This window comes from Copadichromis virginalis, linkage group LG6 (assembly GCF_057382275.1).
Source record: "Copadichromis virginalis isolate Kocher_CV1m ecotype Utaka linkage group LG6, C_Virginalis_male_GT1.1, whole genome shotgun sequence".
Lineage (NCBI taxonomy): Eukaryota > Metazoa > Chordata > Actinopteri > Cichliformes > Cichlidae > Copadichromis > Copadichromis virginalis.
The window spans coordinates 30,724,271-30,741,435 of NC_140623.1; the positions used below are offsets into that span (position 1 = coordinate 30,724,271).

General features: G+C 42.1%; 1 protein-coding gene across 1 annotated transcript; it reads left to right on the top strand.

Annotated features, from left to right (window-relative positions):
• The first annotated feature begins 12,762 nt into the window (after positions 1–12,762).
• On the top strand, positions 12,763–15,194 carry LOC146708097 (uncharacterized). Its single transcript, XM_085459835.1, is given in 2 exon segments — positions 12,763–13,309; positions 13,311–15,194. Coding segments are annotated over 2 exon segments (1,539 nt in total). The 5' UTR covers positions 12,763–12,806; the 3' UTR covers positions 14,347–15,194.
• Positions 15,195–17,165: the final 1,971 nt, after the last annotated feature.

Consider the following 17,165-nt stretch of genomic DNA (forward strand, 5'->3'; position numbering starts at 1 on the left):
ACTTCTTTAAGTTTCTTGAAACTTAAAGAAGTCCAGATGCCTTTCTTTCCAAGCTCCTTAGACTACAATGACCTGGATGACTGAGAACCTTCACAGACATCCATCCATCCATCCATCTTCATCCGCTTTATCCGAGGCCGGGTCAAGGGGGCAGCAGCCTAAGCAAAGAGGCCCAGACCTCCCTCTCCCCAGCCACCTCCTCCAGCTTATCCGGGGGAACACCAAGGCGTTCCCAGGCCAGCCGAGAGATATAATCTCTCCAGCGTGTCCTGGGTCTCCCGGTGGGACATGCCTGGAACACCTCACCCAGGAGGCGCCCAGGGGGCATCCTTGTCAGATGCCCGAACCACCTCAACTGGCTCCTTTCGATGTGGAGCAGCAGCGGCTCTACTCTGAGCCCCTCCCGGATGGCCGAACTTCTCACCCTATCTCTAAGGGAGAGGCCAGCCACCCTTCGGAGGAAGGTCATTTCTGCCGATTGTATCCGCGATCTCGTTCTTTTGGTCACTACCCACAGCTCGTGGCCATAGGTGAGGGTAGGGACGTAGATCGACCGGTAAATTGAGAGCTTCGCTTTTACACTCAGCTCCCTCTTCACAATGACGGACCAGTGCAGCGTCTGCATTACTGCAGCTGCAGCCCCAATCTGTCTGTCGATCTCCGGCTCGCTTGTCCCATCACTCGCGAACAAGACCCCGAGATACTTGAACTCCTCCACTTGGGGCAGGAACTCATCCCCGACCCGGAGTGGGCACTCCACCCTTTTCCGGCTGAGAACCATGGCCTCAGATTTGGAGGTGCTGATCCTCATTCCCGCTGCTTCACACTCGGCTGCGAACCGTTCCAGTGCGAGCTGGAGGCCCTCACAGACAACTTGATAAATTAACACTAATGATAGCTATTCTTCTTTTTCTTATTATTTCAGATTATGTTAGATACTCAACATTTAAAAGGTAATCAAATTTGCTATGTTCAGACTGTATGGATACACTTCTACAGGGGGTGCAGAATTATTAGGCAAGTTGTATTTTTGAGGAATAATTTTATTATTGAACAACAACCATGTTCTCAATGAACCCAAAAAACTCATTAATATCAAAGCTGAATGTTTTTGGAAGTAGTTTTTAGTTTGTTTTTAGTTTTAGCTATTTTAGGGGGGTATCTGTGTGTGCAGGTGACTATTACTGTGCATAATTATTAGGCAACTTAACAAAAAACAAATATATACCCATTTCAATTATTTATTTTTACCAGTGAAACCAATATAACGTCTCCACATTCACAAATATACATTTCTGACATTCAAAAACCAAACAAAAACAAATCAGCGACCAATACAGCCACCTTTCTTTGCAAGGACACTCAAAAGCCTGCCATCCATGGATTCTGTCAGTGTTTTGATCTGTTCACCATCAACATTGCGTGCAGCAGCAACCACAGCCTCCCAGACACTGTTCAGAGAGGTGTACTGTTTTCCCTCCTTGTAAATCTCACATTTGATGATGGACCACAGGTTCTCAATGGGGTTCAGATCAGGTGAACAAGGTGGCCATGTCATTAGTTTTTCTTCTTTTATACCCTTTCTTGCCAGCCACGCTGTGGAGTACTTGGACGCGTGTGATGGAGCATTGTCCTGCATGAAAATCATGTTTTTCTTGAAGGATGCAGACTTCTTCCTGTACCACTGCTTGAAGAAGGTGTCTTCCAGAAACTGGCAGTAGGACTGGGAGTTGAGCTTGACTCCATCCTCAACCCGAAAAGGCCCCACAAGCTCATCTTTGATGATACCACCCCAAACCAGTACTCCACCTCCACCTTGCTGGCGTCTGAGTCGGACTGGAGCTCTCTGCCCTTTACCAATCCAGCCACAGGCCCATCCATCTGGCCCATCAAGACTCACTCTCATTTCATCAGTCCATAAAACCTTAGAAAAACCAGTGTTGAGATATTTCTTGGCCCAGTCTTGACATTTCAGCTTGTGTGTCTTGTTCAGTGGTGGTCGTCTTTCAGCCTTTCTTACCTTGGCCATGTCTCTGAGTATTGCACACCTTGTGCTTTTGGGCACTCCAGTCATGTTGCAGCTCTGAAATATGGCCAAACTGGTGGCAAGTGGCATCTTGGCAGCTGCACGCTTGACTTTTCTCAGTTCGTGGGCAGTTATTTTGCGCCTTGGTTTTTCCACACGCTTCTTGCGACCCTGTTGACTATTTTGAATGAAACGCTTGATTGTTCGATGATCACGCTTCAGAAGCTTTGCAATTTTGAGACTGCTGCATCCCTCTGCAAGATATCTCACTATTTTTGACTTTTCTGAGCCTGTCAAGCCCTTCTTTTGACCCATTTTGCCAAAGGAAAGGACGTTGCCTAATAATTATGCACACCTGATATAGGGTGTTGATGTCATTAGACCACACCCCTTCTCATTACAGAGATGCACATCACCTAATATGCTTAATTGGTAGTAGGCTTTCGAGCCTATACAGCTTGGAGTAAGACAACATGCATGAAGAGGATGATGTGGACAAAATACTCATTTGCCTAATAATTCTGCACTCCCTGTATACGATTTAACTGACAATGGCTTGCAGTGTAAACAAATAGTTTCATAACTGTCATTAGGCCACTAAGGCAGTCAACATGTGGTGGGCTGGCCTCAGCAGAGGGTGTCAAAAGGGTAGAAAACCTAACACCAGAATTTTTACAGTGAAAAACCAGAACCCTGGTTCACTGATACAGCTGTCTCAGGGTCTCCTGGGGACTTTTGCAGTTAACCTCATGATAGTGAAACCTAATGGAGGAATGTAAAAAGAAAAAAATTCTATTCTTCTCCCCTCTGTTCTTTTTCCCTTTTCTGGAATGCAATGGGGAGGTAGAGCTTACAGCCCGATCTGGTGGGGAGGTGTGGGATGCCAGATCAGATGCCCCCCTTCTGGTTCTCCTCTCTCTTGTCTCTTTTCTCTCTTGCTTCTGTCTATCACCTTTTCTATCGCTTTGAAATAGAAAACAAAAGACAAATATAAAAGGACATTTAAAAAGGAATAAAAGTTTAATAAAACTAATAAAAATTGATTAATAAGAATATTTTACATATGCCAGAGACAAACTGCAGAGTCTGATCAACCTCAACAGGGTTATCTTTGGATGAGGGTGTCTAGTGATAATGGCCGAAACACCCTAATGTGTTCCTTTCTGTATTTGTGATTTCTCATGTGAAAGGATGTTAAGGCTAGAACTTGAGTTTAGTTTATGTTTCTCCTAGGTCTTCTGTGTCAGGTCATGGATTTCCTATCTGTGTGTTTCCATGTTGTCAAGCCTGGGTCATGTCTACATCTCTCCTTGTTTCCTATTTTATTTCGAAGAGGTCTTGTGTTCTATGTTTATTGTTTTAGTTTCACGTTCCCCAAGGTGTCATGACGTTCATTTGTGTCAGCTGTTTTCCCATGTGTTTCCACTGCCCCTGATCACCTCCTGTGTGTGTATTTAGTATATGTGTTGTCATTCAGTCGTTGTCAGGAATTCTGTTCTTATCACCCAGTTTTGGTACCTCTTGTCTCAGCTCTCATAGTGTCATAGTTATCGTCATAGCCTCATAGCTATCATGGCAATCTTACTTGTTTCACAGTCTCACACTCTAGTCACTGCTTTGTCACGTATTTGGTTTTGCCCAGCTTATGTTTAGTTTAGTTTCGCCCCACGGGCATCTCACATTGTTTTTGTTTCTTGTGTTTCAGCCCAATAAAGGCTTGCTTTTTGTTTGTTCAAATTCTGTTCTCCTGTGTCTGCTTTCATTTCTTCAACTCACGCTCCATACGGTCTGGCTGTGACACAATGAATCCAAGGTCCACTACTGATGATGCGTCTTTAAAAGTTTTATATTTGAATTAAATATTATAATCTCGATCAGATTTCTAATCTACCTAACCAAGGAATTTAAAAAGAAATTGAAAATAAAAATTGGTAGAATAATTTGTGATAAAAGGCCAAAACACCCTGTGAAGTTTAGGCACACAACTGATGATGCGTCCTGCTTGTAAAGCTTCCGGGCTGCCTTTTCTCATTGCAGCCGCCCCTCAAGACTTTCTCCATTTGATGGAATGCAATATCAGGGATTATAAAATCTAGTCCTTTTATTGAATTTGATTCTATTTTAATTGTGATCAATAAAGTGATCAATGAAATGATTGATGCATCATTAAGTAGGACAGCGTGCGGTAGTGCCATTAAATTAAATTGTTTAGTTGTTCCGAAGTTCAGATAAGAACAAGCATCCAGTAAATTTCTAGGCATCTCAGAAAGTACAGAGAAAAACATGCCGTCAACTTTTATGACTGCATACCATTATAAACTAGTAAGAAAATAGCAGAAAAAACACTCCAATAAAATAACAACCTGTTTGGTAGACTGTTGAACACTGTGGGATTATAATATTATTTTATGCCATGTTAGACCCCTAATTAAAGATTGTGAATTATTATGTGGTTTTAGTTTGCATTATTCTCCTGAATTAGAAGGTGATAACTATTGCATTTGTTAAACTGATTTGCATTACATTAGACTGCTGATTTATTGTGAATGAATGATATTGTTTTATGATGAGTTATAAGAAATACTGTTCGCAGAAAGTCATTGCCTTATTTGTCTGATTAGAAGAGAACAGAACATACTGGAGTTTTCTGCCCCATCTCAGCAGGAGCAGATAAACAGGGAGCCAAGGTCGTAGCTTAGGCGCCGTGTGAGAGAAAGAATGTGAATGTTTAGGCTTTTATGATTAGGTGGGGGCCACTAGAGGCTATAAGAGGTTGATCAATGCTCCACCATTTTGAGATCTGATGCTGTCTGCGTACGGTGTCCATCTCCCACGCGTGTGATCATTAAAATCATTGTTTGACTCAACCCGGCCGGACCAGTGTTGTTATTGTGGTTTTTCCTCTTGTATCCATCCCCAATATTTGAATCCATAACAACACCTGTACTAAACCACATCACAACAATAAGGTTACTGAGAAAATGGCCTCTAGCAACCATAGGAGTATAAGTCAGGGTGAGAGGAAACAATGTACATAGTATTAAGCTAAATAAGTTAATCATAAAATATTTCACGTTTTATTGTGTTTGAAAACACTGCAGAAACACATGCAGAAAACATGCATATGGCTAAGGTGTGCAAAACCTTCTTTGGCAATTTTTGAAAGGTGCAATTATGAGCAAAACATGCCAACAGAAAAGAAACAATAAGCTTGGAATCACATGTCGTAAAGAACTGACCGTAAAATGTAAAGTAAATACCAGGAAAAAAAGAAGCCATAATCACTGTAAAAAAAGAAATGTATGTATCTTGTGTTTTATGTAAGAAATTTTTACTTTTAATATCTGTTAATGTGTTTGGCCATTAATTTGAGTGAAATTGTATTGTATTGTATTGTATCTTTATTTCAGACATATACAGAAAAAACCAATATATACACAAGTACACATACTTGCATTTACAAATACGAATATATATGTAAATACACACACGTATGTGCTCAGATAAAACAACAAAAAATAAAATAAATAAAATAAAACAAAGTCTAAATGACATGAAATGACAATTATTAGGTCTGAAATGGAGTAGGAAGAAGTATAACATACTTATTAATCCCTACCCCATGCTCAACATTCTATTGAATCCCACTATTCACCTAATTCCCATCATCACTTACCCCACACAATAAACAAGGAGAACATGTATAAACATAGCTACAGTGATAGATATAATTTAGATACAATTTAGTATAGTTATATATACAATGGGTGATCAACTTTATCAGTTTCATATTCTTCCAAAAGCAGTTTTCGAAACATCTTTATAAACTGACTAATGCTTGAACATTGCTGTAGGTCCACAGTACACCATAAATAGTAACACAAAAGGTTTTAACCTTTGGCCGTGCTTTAAGAGTCTTCAGATTTAATTTTCCCCTCAATTCATAGTCCCCTTCTCTGTCAAAAAAACATCCTCTGTACATTTCCTGGTAACATATTGTATCTGGCTTTGTACATAATTTTTGCAGTTTTATATTTTATGAGATCCATAAACTTCAGAATTTTTAATTTCAAGAACATGATGTTAGTATGGTCTCTAAATCCTGCTTTAGTAATCATCCTGATTGCTTTTTTCTGAATTTTACATAGTGGTTGAAGTGAAGTTTTGTATGTATTTCCCCAGATTTCCACACAGTATTCCAAAAATGGCAATATAAGTGAACAGTAAAGTACCCGGAGTGATTTGGAAGGCAAAAAATGTTTAACTTTACTCAGTACAGAGATGCTTCTTGACAGTTTAGCTTGTATATGCTTTATGTGAGGTTTCCAGCAGATTTTGTTATCTATTATCACACCCAGAAATTTTGTATCAGAAACTTGCTCTACTTCAACATTGTTTATTAACAATTTTGCTCTGGCATCTTTTTTACAATTTCCAAATAACATAAATGTATTTTTTTTTTTCAAATTTAGTGATAACGTGTTTCTGTCAAACCATGTTTTCAGTTTAATCATTTCTTGTGTGACAATTTCCAAAAACTGCTGTGAATCCTCTCCAGCACAAAAAATATTTGTATCATCTGCAAATAAAATAAACTGTAATATATCAGATGTTTTACATATATCATTGATGTAGAGGATAAACAGCTTTGGTCCCAATACTGACCCCTGTGGAACTCCGCAAACAATGTCCAGGCACTCTGATTGATATTCACCAATCTTCACAAATTGTTGCCTGTCTCTCAAATAACTCCTGACCCACTCTAGCACCACTCCTCTAATGCCATAGTACTCCAGTTTATCAAGTAATATTTCATGATTAATTGTGTCAAAAGCTTTTTTTAGGTCAATGAAAACACTAACTATGCTTTGTCTTTGATCTATATTGTTGGTGATATTTTCAATTAGTTCCATTAATGCCATAGATGTTGATCTATTTGTTCTGAAACCATACTGACTGTCCATTATTATTTTGTGTTTATCTATAAATTTGTCAAGTCTATTAATGAAAACTTTTTCCAGTATTTTTGAAAATTGTGAAAGTAGAGAAACAGGCCTATAATTTGTGAATTGGTGTCTATCTCCATTTTTAAACAGTGGTATTACTTTAGCTGTTTTCATTTGTGTTGGGAATGCACCAGTTTGTAGAGACAAATTGCAAATGTGTGTTAAGGGTTTGGAGATGCCATCTATCACTTTCTTAACGATTTCCATATCAATGTCATTAGAGTCTGTAGAATTTTTTGTTTGTAATTTCCCAAAAATATCAATGATTTCCTTTTCTTCTACCACCGTTAAAAACATTGAATGAGGATTACAGTCAATGAGTTTAGTTTCTTTCTCTGCAGAATCTGTTATATCAGGAATTGTATCAGCCAAGTCTGGCCCAACACTTACAAATAATTTATTGAACTCATTAACCACATCACTCATGTTAGTAATATTTCTATCATTATTAGCGAAATACGAAGGATAATTTGACTGCCTAGAACCATTTTTAATGATGGTATTTAATGTTTTCCAAATCCCTTTAATATTATTTTTATTCATATTTAATAATTTCTCATAATATTCCTTTTTACATGACCTCAAAATACTAGTTAATTTATTTTTATATTTCTTGTATTTATTTTCAACTTCTGTACTTCTGTTCGTTATAAATTCTCTATATAAGGTATTTTTCTTTTTACATGCATTTTGTAATCCTTTTGTGATCCATGGGCACGCTGCATATTTTTGTTTTTTACTATATTTCTTTACTGGGTAACGACTATCATATGACAGTTTAAATTTTCCTAAAAAAATCTCATAAGCTTTATCAATATTTTTTTCCTTATACAGCATCTCCCATTCTTGCTTAAGTAAATCACTTTTAAATGCATTTATGGACTCCTCTGTTCTCACTCGTTTGTATTTTGTTGTATTTTCCTGTTTGACCTTCCTGTAATTGCTGTTATACACTACAAAAACAGGTAGATGATCACTGATGTCATTAATTAGGAGACCACTTATAGATCTGTTTTCTATTTCATTAGTAAATATATTGTCTATTAAGGTTACTGACTGTGCTGTAATCCTGCTGGGTTTAGTGATCACTGGACAGAGTCCCATGCTATACTTTGTATTAATAAACTCATCTGTCATAGTATGTTTTTTTGGATTTAATAGGTCTATGTTGAAATCCCCACAAATGAACATAACTTTTTGATTTGTCCTAATAAATGTTTTATCTACCCACTCCTTAAATATTTCAATATTAGAACCTGGTGTTCTACATATACAACTTACAATGACATTTTTCTTTTTTTCCATACTAATTTCTATTGTTACTGTGTTGCCCTTAAGGCATTTCTCTGAATAAGTGGGTTCATAAGTTTGAAATAAATAATTCTAAAAAGATTTGCCATTAAAAAATTAATATGTGTTGTTAAAATGAATAATTCATGCTTTACATACGTTTTAGTTAAAAGGAAAATATCGCTAAAATGTATTTCCTGTTCTGGCGGGGCACTTCCGTTTCCGGTCAAGCACTTCCGGTTTTGGTCAAGCGCTCGGTTTTGCTGAGAAACAGGCTCCTCATGCTAAAGGCAGTATGGAGATGTAATCAAATGCCATCTTCTCCGAATTATCAGGGTGGAACACCGTAAGTTACTTTATATGACAGTTTATATAGATAACTTTGGATATTAATGTATATTTTGCTAACATGAATGTTTTAGTGAGAGTAATGCACTTTATTGATGTAAACATGCTTCTGTCTGTTGAGATGGAGTTTATTTTCTGTCATTTCAGTTTTCACCACATGTTCATGGAGACAATTAAACAAGCTGCAACTAAACTCCAGGGTCTTCATTTGTGGTTTAACTCGGTGTCACCAACATCCTCGTTGAAAACACTACAGTTACACACTCTAAGGCTGCGTTCACACTGCAGGTCTTAATGCTCAATTCCGATTTTTTGATCAAATCCGATTTTTTTGCCTGCTCGTTCACACTACAAATAAAATGCGACAGCAAACGCGCTCTAGTGTGAACGCTCAAAGCGGCCCGCATGCGCAAAAGAAGATGTCACACACAACGCGCTCTGTTTAGACCCAGAGCAACAGTATTGTTTGACTGATGGCCGTTAATATAAAGACTTTGGACTTCACGTTTCCCAATTTTTGCTTTAAGTTATTTTGTTATTTACATAATAATGTAAATAACCTAATAATGATCCTTATTGCTGTTTAAGAGAGGAGCGGTGCTTCAAAGGATAGCTGCAGATTTCTGTCAGAATCTGCAGATTATACAGTACAAATAAAATGTTTACGTTGTCTTCCCAACAGTTTCACTGACATCTACACTGGATGGCCAGGAAGCGTTCACGATGTCTTCTCGGGCGCTTCTCTGGCGCTGATAATTGGCTTCAGTCTTGTGTCGGTGACGTAAAAGGCGGATTTAATGCGACTTGACCGTTCAAACAGCAGTCGCTTTCTAAAACATCGGATATGTATCGGATTCAGTACCATATACGAAAGTGACCCAGATCGGATTTGAAAATATCGGATTTGCGCCGTTCACACTGTCATAGCATGATCGGATATGGGTCGCATAGGGTCAAAAAAATCGGATTTGATGCGCTTTCGCCTGCAGTGTGAACGTAGCCTAATATGTTATCCACCACCACCGTCATTTTTTCCCACCACCCTGTATTTTAAATTTTTGTCCACAAACAAAGCCACACCCCCACCATTCTTATTCTTTCTGTTCATAAAATTTAATTCATATCCGTCTATTTCAAAGTCCACTCCTTTCTCCATATTAATCCACGTCTCAGATACTGCAATCACACTGAATGGATGTGCAAATTTGCTTAAATATTCCCTTATTTTGTGAAAATTGGCATATAAACTTCTACTATTAAAGTGGATTATGGACATTTTGCAGTCAGCCTTGACAGTTTTATTGAATTGTTCTTCAGTATAATAGCAGCAGGTGTTTCTGATGTTAAAAAAGTTCAATTCTGGATCAATGTCCTGCTCTGTGAAGTGTGTATTGTATTCCGTGTTTTGTGGTGAATTTAACTCCAGATTCTCATGATTAGCAATCCTCTGTGATAGCAGTGTATAATTCCCAGATGTTAAATTAATTGATTGTTTCATGATTTAATATGTTGTGCTTTAGCTTCCGTTGTTATCTTCTATTACCTGCTTTGATGGATGTAGATTGTTTGTTCAGCTCCTTGCATTTGTAGTCATGTGACTTGTTAATAGTTTTCCAGATCCTGGATGCATTTGATGACCAGCACTTTGGCTTCCTCCGGTGTGCCGTTGAGTTTAATAAATATTTTACAGTTTGCAGTCCAGGTATTTTGAATTTTATCCAGTTTCTTTAGGTGTCGTGCTTTCTTAGCCATGTCAGCGTTGTATTTGGTTAGATGGTCATTCATGTAGACCAGGGGTGCTCAATCCCAGTCCTCGAGAGCTACTGTCCTGCAGCTTTTAGATGCATCCCTACTCCAACACAGCTGAATCAAATGTTTGATCACCTCTTCAGCATGCCATCAAGTTTGGAGAAGGCCTGATAACAAGCCATTCGTTTGATTCAGCTGTGTCGGAACAAGGATGCATCTAAAAGCTGCAGGACAGTAGCTCTCGAGGACTGGGATTGAGCACCCCTGATGTAGACGTTCGATCCCTTTAGTTTTCTCCCCTGCTTCAGCAGTGCATTCTTGTGTTTCCTGTTTACAAATCTTATGATGACAGCTGGTTTATCACTAGCGTTTCTCCTGGGCAAAGGGTGGCATGCCTCGATGTTATTACAGTCCAGGTCGATCCCTTTTGACTGCAAGAAACCAGCTACCTGTTGCTCTGCAGAGCTAACATCCAGTTCTCCATGCTCCTCTTTGCTGTCAGCAGTCACAGCCCGAGCATATGACTGGGGTTTTATGTGTAGCCCTGTGATGATCACATCGTTCATTCTGGTGTATTGCTCCAGGTCCACGACCCTGCTCTCCAGATAGACAATCCGTTTCTGCTTCTCTGCATTCTGATTGCGAAGCGACCTTATCTCCTCGACAATGTCCAGGATATATTTCTGCTGTAGCTTGATAGCTGATGTTTCTTCAGTTAAAAAGTCCAGTGACTTTTTGATGTCCTCAATTTCCTCAGCGGTCGGTGTTCTCTTAGGCCCCATTTAGTTTGCTGTCTCACTTGCTCCGTTCACCGTTGTGGGCGTTTTCCTCGCTGTTGCTGACACTGCAATGTCCAGAGGTTGCCCGATCTCTCCAGTCAATCCAGTCTCAGTTCGGCGCTCTCTCCTGCTGCGGCTCGCCGAGCTCCGGCGCTCTCTCCTGCTGCGCATTTGAGTGAAAATGCCACGACATTGGCATGTGCTGATTTTTCCTGTAAGGATAAGCTGATCTTTTCTGGTAAAATTAAATGAAACTAAAGGAATATAACTAAAAAACAACAAAAAATAACTGAAAACCTGTTCAAATGATGCCTTCTCGTTCAATATCTCTGTGTCTGACCTCACAAATGCACTTCTGGAAGAATGATCAAAAATTCCCACAGACACACCCCTAAACTTTGTGCAAGTGTCACGGACCCGGCTCTGGGGACTCGGGGTCCGTGGGCAGTGGGGACTATGACTGTTGTTGTTGTTGTTGTTGTTATTATTATTATTATTATTATTGTTGTTGTTATTATTATTTGGTGTGTTGTCTGCACTGCCCCTGTGCACATCTGTATGTAGGCAGGTGTGTGTGTGTGTTGCCTTTCTTCTGTGGCCAAGTTACAGGCACCTTCAGCCCTGGGGGCGTGGCCTGACTTGAGGGCTGGCCACACCCGAAGTTCTTGCCGCACACCTGCTCCTCATCTGGGCTCATCGGGGGAGCTATTTAGATGAGCGATGGAGCTTCCACCGACGCTGGATTATTGCGTTTGACTACACGTCAATCTTCAAGCATAGTCAAGTGTGAGTGTATGCCCGCTGGGACAAGTGTGTAACGGCTGCCTCTATTGTTTTCCCCTCAGGAGGAGTGTGGGACGAGAAGGAGCAGTGAGCATGGGGAGTGCAGGGACACTGGGGCAGAGAGCACTACACGGGGACTTTTGGGAAGAAGACACTACACGGGAGTCTGGGAAACTGGGGATTTATTGTTGTTTACTTCACCACCTTGTAAATAAACACTGTTGCACTGAATAGTCCGGCGGTTGGGTCCTATTTCCCCATCTCCCCACGTGTCAGGATCAGGAGAGACTCGGAGGCAGACCGTCACTTAAGTTCACAATTTATTTACACACAGACACCAGGTGCGGATATATACAGGTGAGGGGGCACAGGAAGAGGGTCTCCGGGGAACACAGGCACGGGAAGGGGATGGCTATGTACACAATCCTTCACTGAAGCTCAGGTAGCTCGGACTCCGGCTTTTAGCTCACCAAACGGCGGTCCTCAGGCTGGCGAGAAATCTGACACAGGGAGGAAAAACAGGTAAGTTGCGGCACGAAAGAAACTCGGGAAAAAGCTCAGATTGGCGATGACACTGACGAGTGTTACACAATAATCCAGCGAAGAAGCACTCTCAGCAGCTGCCTTAAGAAGTGGATGAGATGATTGTTTGCAGGTGTCCGAGCCAGGGGCTGGAGCCGTCATGACTCCGCCCCGGTAGAGCGCAGTGGGGAAAGAGATGCAGCACAACAAAAACACTTGTAGCCATACAGAGTCAGCCGAGAAGGCACAGGGTCATGACACCACGGTCTGCCAGCCAGACCGTGACAGAATAATCCAGCCATTATGGGCCCAGCGGACTCAAGGACCGTCTCACAGGAGGAATTGTTCGCCCAGCTCTGGAATTACTGTCGGAGCATTATCCAGGCGGCAGACCCACATCAGAGACACATACAGGTCGTATTTTTTGATACTTTCCTGTCTTCAACCACCTTTTCTGTAAGCTTTTTGGACATTAAGAGATTAATTTCGATTATAACCATACTGAGGGCAAGTTCCAGCTTTGAGCTTTTTGGTTTGGGCTGTCCGGGTGAGGCGGATGTGGCAACCTCCCTGGGAGCCCTTGCTGCCTGTTTCTTTTTTCATAGGCAGATAGCTTCCCCACCGTCGCTTGCAGCTCACTTGTTGGACCCTCCATTGTGGGGGAAACAGTTCCCACGCTCTCTGCACCTCACCACATCTCCACTCACCCCCGCGGCATCTGCTGAGTCAGCAGACGAAGGACCGGCAGCTCAAAACCACACAGCTGCTGTCCTGCCCGGCCGGCTGGTGGAACCTTAGTCAGACACCGGCCCCGGCATTGTTTAGGAAGCGACGTTGGCGCCGCCGGCGTGCCTCACCACTGCCAGGTTCCCTGACTTTTCCTCAGCCAATTGTGTCGGAGGTCGATACACCGGCTGGACCCACTCCACCAGCGTCCCATCAGTCTGCAACGAGTGCAGCACTCTCGGCTTCACTATCCACATCACCTACTTTACCATCATCTCCACCGCCTGCGGATGCCGTATCACCATCTTCGCCACCGGCTCAACCATCCGTAGCTGCAGTGCAGCCGGAGGAGCTCGGCGAGCGGGACGAGCCCGCGCCGCCTGCAGAGGAGCTCAGCAAATGGGAGGAGCCCGCGCCGCCTGTAGAGGAGCTCGGTGAGCGGGAGGAGCCCGCGCCGCCTGCAGAGGAGCTCAGCGAGCGGGAGGAGCCCGCGCCGCCTGCAGAGGAGCTCGGCGTGCCGCAGCAGGAGAGAGCGCTGGAGCTCAGCGAGCCTGCACCGCCGCTGAAGGAGGGACCTGCGCTGCCAACTGTGGAGCTCAGCGAGCAGGAGCCCAGTGAGCAGGAGCCAGCGTCGCAGCCGGAGGTACTCGGCGTGCAGGGGGGACCCGCTCAGCCAGAGCCGGAGGTCGGTGTGCAGGATGTACCTCCACGTCCAGCGCGCCCACCACAGCGTCCACGTCCAGCACGTCGGGGATTATGGGCCATTCTACTCCGTCGCTCAACAGAGCTGCAACGCCGCCGCCATCGGACCCGTGGCCGCCTGCCGGAACTGTTGCGACGCCGCCGCCACCGGGCCTGTGGCCGCCCGCCGGAGCTGTCACACAGCTGCCACCGGATCCGTGGCTGCCCGCCGGAGCTGCAGCGCCGCCGCCATTGCACCTGTGGCAGGCCGGTTGAAGTATTCTGTTGCTTTCACGGGACCCGAGGTAGGCCACCTGAACTCTTGTGTTATAGTTACTGGCCGCCTGAACTATTTTTCTCCCGCCACAGTTTTGGGGGGTTATTGAACTGTTTTGTGCCTCCGCTGGAGTCGCGGTTGAGCCTCTGGGACTTTTGAGATGGACAGTTTGGTCATTTGGGGGTTGGTTTTATTACTATGTGCATATTTGTATTGTACAGCACTTTTGTCTACCAGGTGTGTTTTTAAAGTGTTATTTACATAAATGATGATGATGATCTGGGCAATGATAATTGATTGTTAAAATCCATTTTTATGGTAGTGTTTTAAACACTAAAGTAACTATATAAAAATGCTTTTGTCCGGGTCCTGGGTCGGAGCGACCCAGGGTCCCCGAGCAGTTATGAATTATGTTGTGATATGTATTTGTAATTCTATGCTTCTGTTCGGTGTTCCACTTATTGTATGTGTAGCCGTGTGTGTGTGTATGTGTGCGTATATATGTGTGTGGATGTCAAGCACCTGCAGGCCTGATGGGCGTGGTCCTGCTAGAGGATTGGCCACGCCTGCTGCTGATCAGGCTCGTCGGGGGAGCTATTTAGGAGACCGATGGAGCTCCCACTGACGCGGGATTATTGCGACACGACACGACACGGGAGTCACGGGAGAGCACGGGGATTTATTGTTGTTGGTTTCCATACATTGTAAATAAACGCACTGTTTACACACAGAGCTCCGCGCCTGGGTCCTCCTTCCCTGCTTCCTCACGGTTTGCCCTGCCAAACCGTGACAGCTTTAATTGATTTTCTATTCATCATATGTTTGTTTTTTTATGTGCCTCCCATTTCTATACATGGTACAAATATGCAGAAGAGTTGCATTGTTTGGTGTGTGACGTGCAGAACAGATAATATATGTCAGTTGTGGGCAGGGCTGGACTGGGACAAAAAATTGGCCCAGGCATTTTGACTAGAGACTGGCCCCCCCAGGTATTATAGGAAAAGCCATAAAGCCTTTGAATGAAAACAGACGCTGTTGTAAAAGTGATGTACACTGTCTTGTTGGTATATGTATGATTTCCATACATTTTAGGTCAGATAAAAACTTTGGTTGTAATCTTCAGATAATTATTTAATAAAAGCGAGACATTTTAAATGAGAATAAGAACGTATTTCTTTGCGCCCCCTTTTCCCTGTTAATGCCCTACCTGGCCCCCTGGCAAAACTTTGCTAGATCCGCCCCTGCACAGTTACCAGCTGTCAGCGTAAAAAAGGATCCTGGTGTTATTTGTCTCTCAGAAACAGTTCATAACTTCCCTTTAACTCATTCCTGTCACCTAAAAGGTAAACCTGTTTGTCCATCACCTGTTCAGCTCTGATGATTCAGTAAGGACATCTCCTGGTTTCATCTTCATGTTTCCCTCTCACCACATATCAAACCGACATCATGACCAGCAGCTTAATAGCTGTGGCTCCAGCAAACATCAGCTGATACTTGAAATTGATATTAAATCAATTCTAAAAACAGCTGATCAAGCTTAAACGTGCAGCTGTTGTTTAACGCGACATCCGCTGGTTTCCTCTTTCTGGCGCAAAGTGGGCGATAAACAAACAAGAGAGAAAAGCTGATCATTGATCAGATTCATGATCATGTTCATTGAAGTAGAAACAGGTGAGGGAGGGGGAAAAATGAGCGAAGAAGAGGCAGCTGACAGCATAAAGACAGAATAACTCAAGCTTTGTGTCTTTTCCATTGTAGCTGAAGTCCGGGACAAACTGTGCTCCTTTTTTAGCTCAATACAAAACGCGTAATATTTTCTCTGAATGCGGGACGATTCCGTCTTTTTACGGGACGGTTGGCAACTCTACTAACAAACCTTATGAATTAAATAAAGTTCACTATCAGTAACATCATAGCACCCACCCAGCTGTATAGAAACTCCGTCATGCTAGCTAGTACGCAGTACGAGTTATTGTAAACTGACTGTAAAAAACAAAACAAAAACTGACAGCACAACAAAAATAAACTCCACCTAAACTTGGTTTATATCTGACCCAGATAGACTGCAGGTCATAACCGGCGGCTGCCTCTGGTCTCTCCTTCTCTTGCCTCCCCTTTCTCTCATCCACCTGCTGTCCTCCACCACTTGCTAATGTTACTGAATCTGTGGAAGCATCGCGATAGCCATCACCAAACAACTGAGTTATTTTTACACACCAGCCAGCATCTGACCAATCCACCACCTTTCATTGTTTATACCGTTACCAGAAAAAAATAAAAAATCATCGGCCCATAAAAACGAAAAATCACCATCGGCCCACCGGGCAAATGGTTGTGGGAAAAAATGTTCAGTAATAACACATTTCTCTTAAATGCTACAGGAAATAATTCAAACGGCCAGGAATGCAGTTTCAAAAGTGAAACAACAATCTGAACTAGAAGGCTAACCTCACATTTAACCTTTAATTTCAACTATAAAAATGTAGAACTGAACTAATAACCAGAATTATACATATAATAGACATGTATTATCTTATTTAATAGCGAAACCACATCACAACAATAAGGTTACTGGCTGATCTGGGCAATGATAATTGATTGTTCAAATCCATTTTTATGGTAGTGTTTTAAACACTAAAGTAACTATATAAAAATGCTTTAATGGATTTTCTATTCAACATATGCTTTTTTGTGTGCCTCCCATTTCTATTCATGGTACAAATATGCAGAAGAGTTACATTGTTGGGTGTGTTATGTGCAGAACAGATAATATATGTCAGTTGTGGGAAAAAATGTTCAGTAGTAACACCTCTCTCATAAATGCTACAGGAAGTAATTAAAACGGCCAGGAATGCAGTTTCAAAAGTGAAACAACAATCTGAACTAGAAGGCTAACCTCACATTTAACCTTTAATTTCAACTAAAAAAATGTAGAACTGAATCAGTAACCAGAATTATTCAATTCAATTCAATTCAAT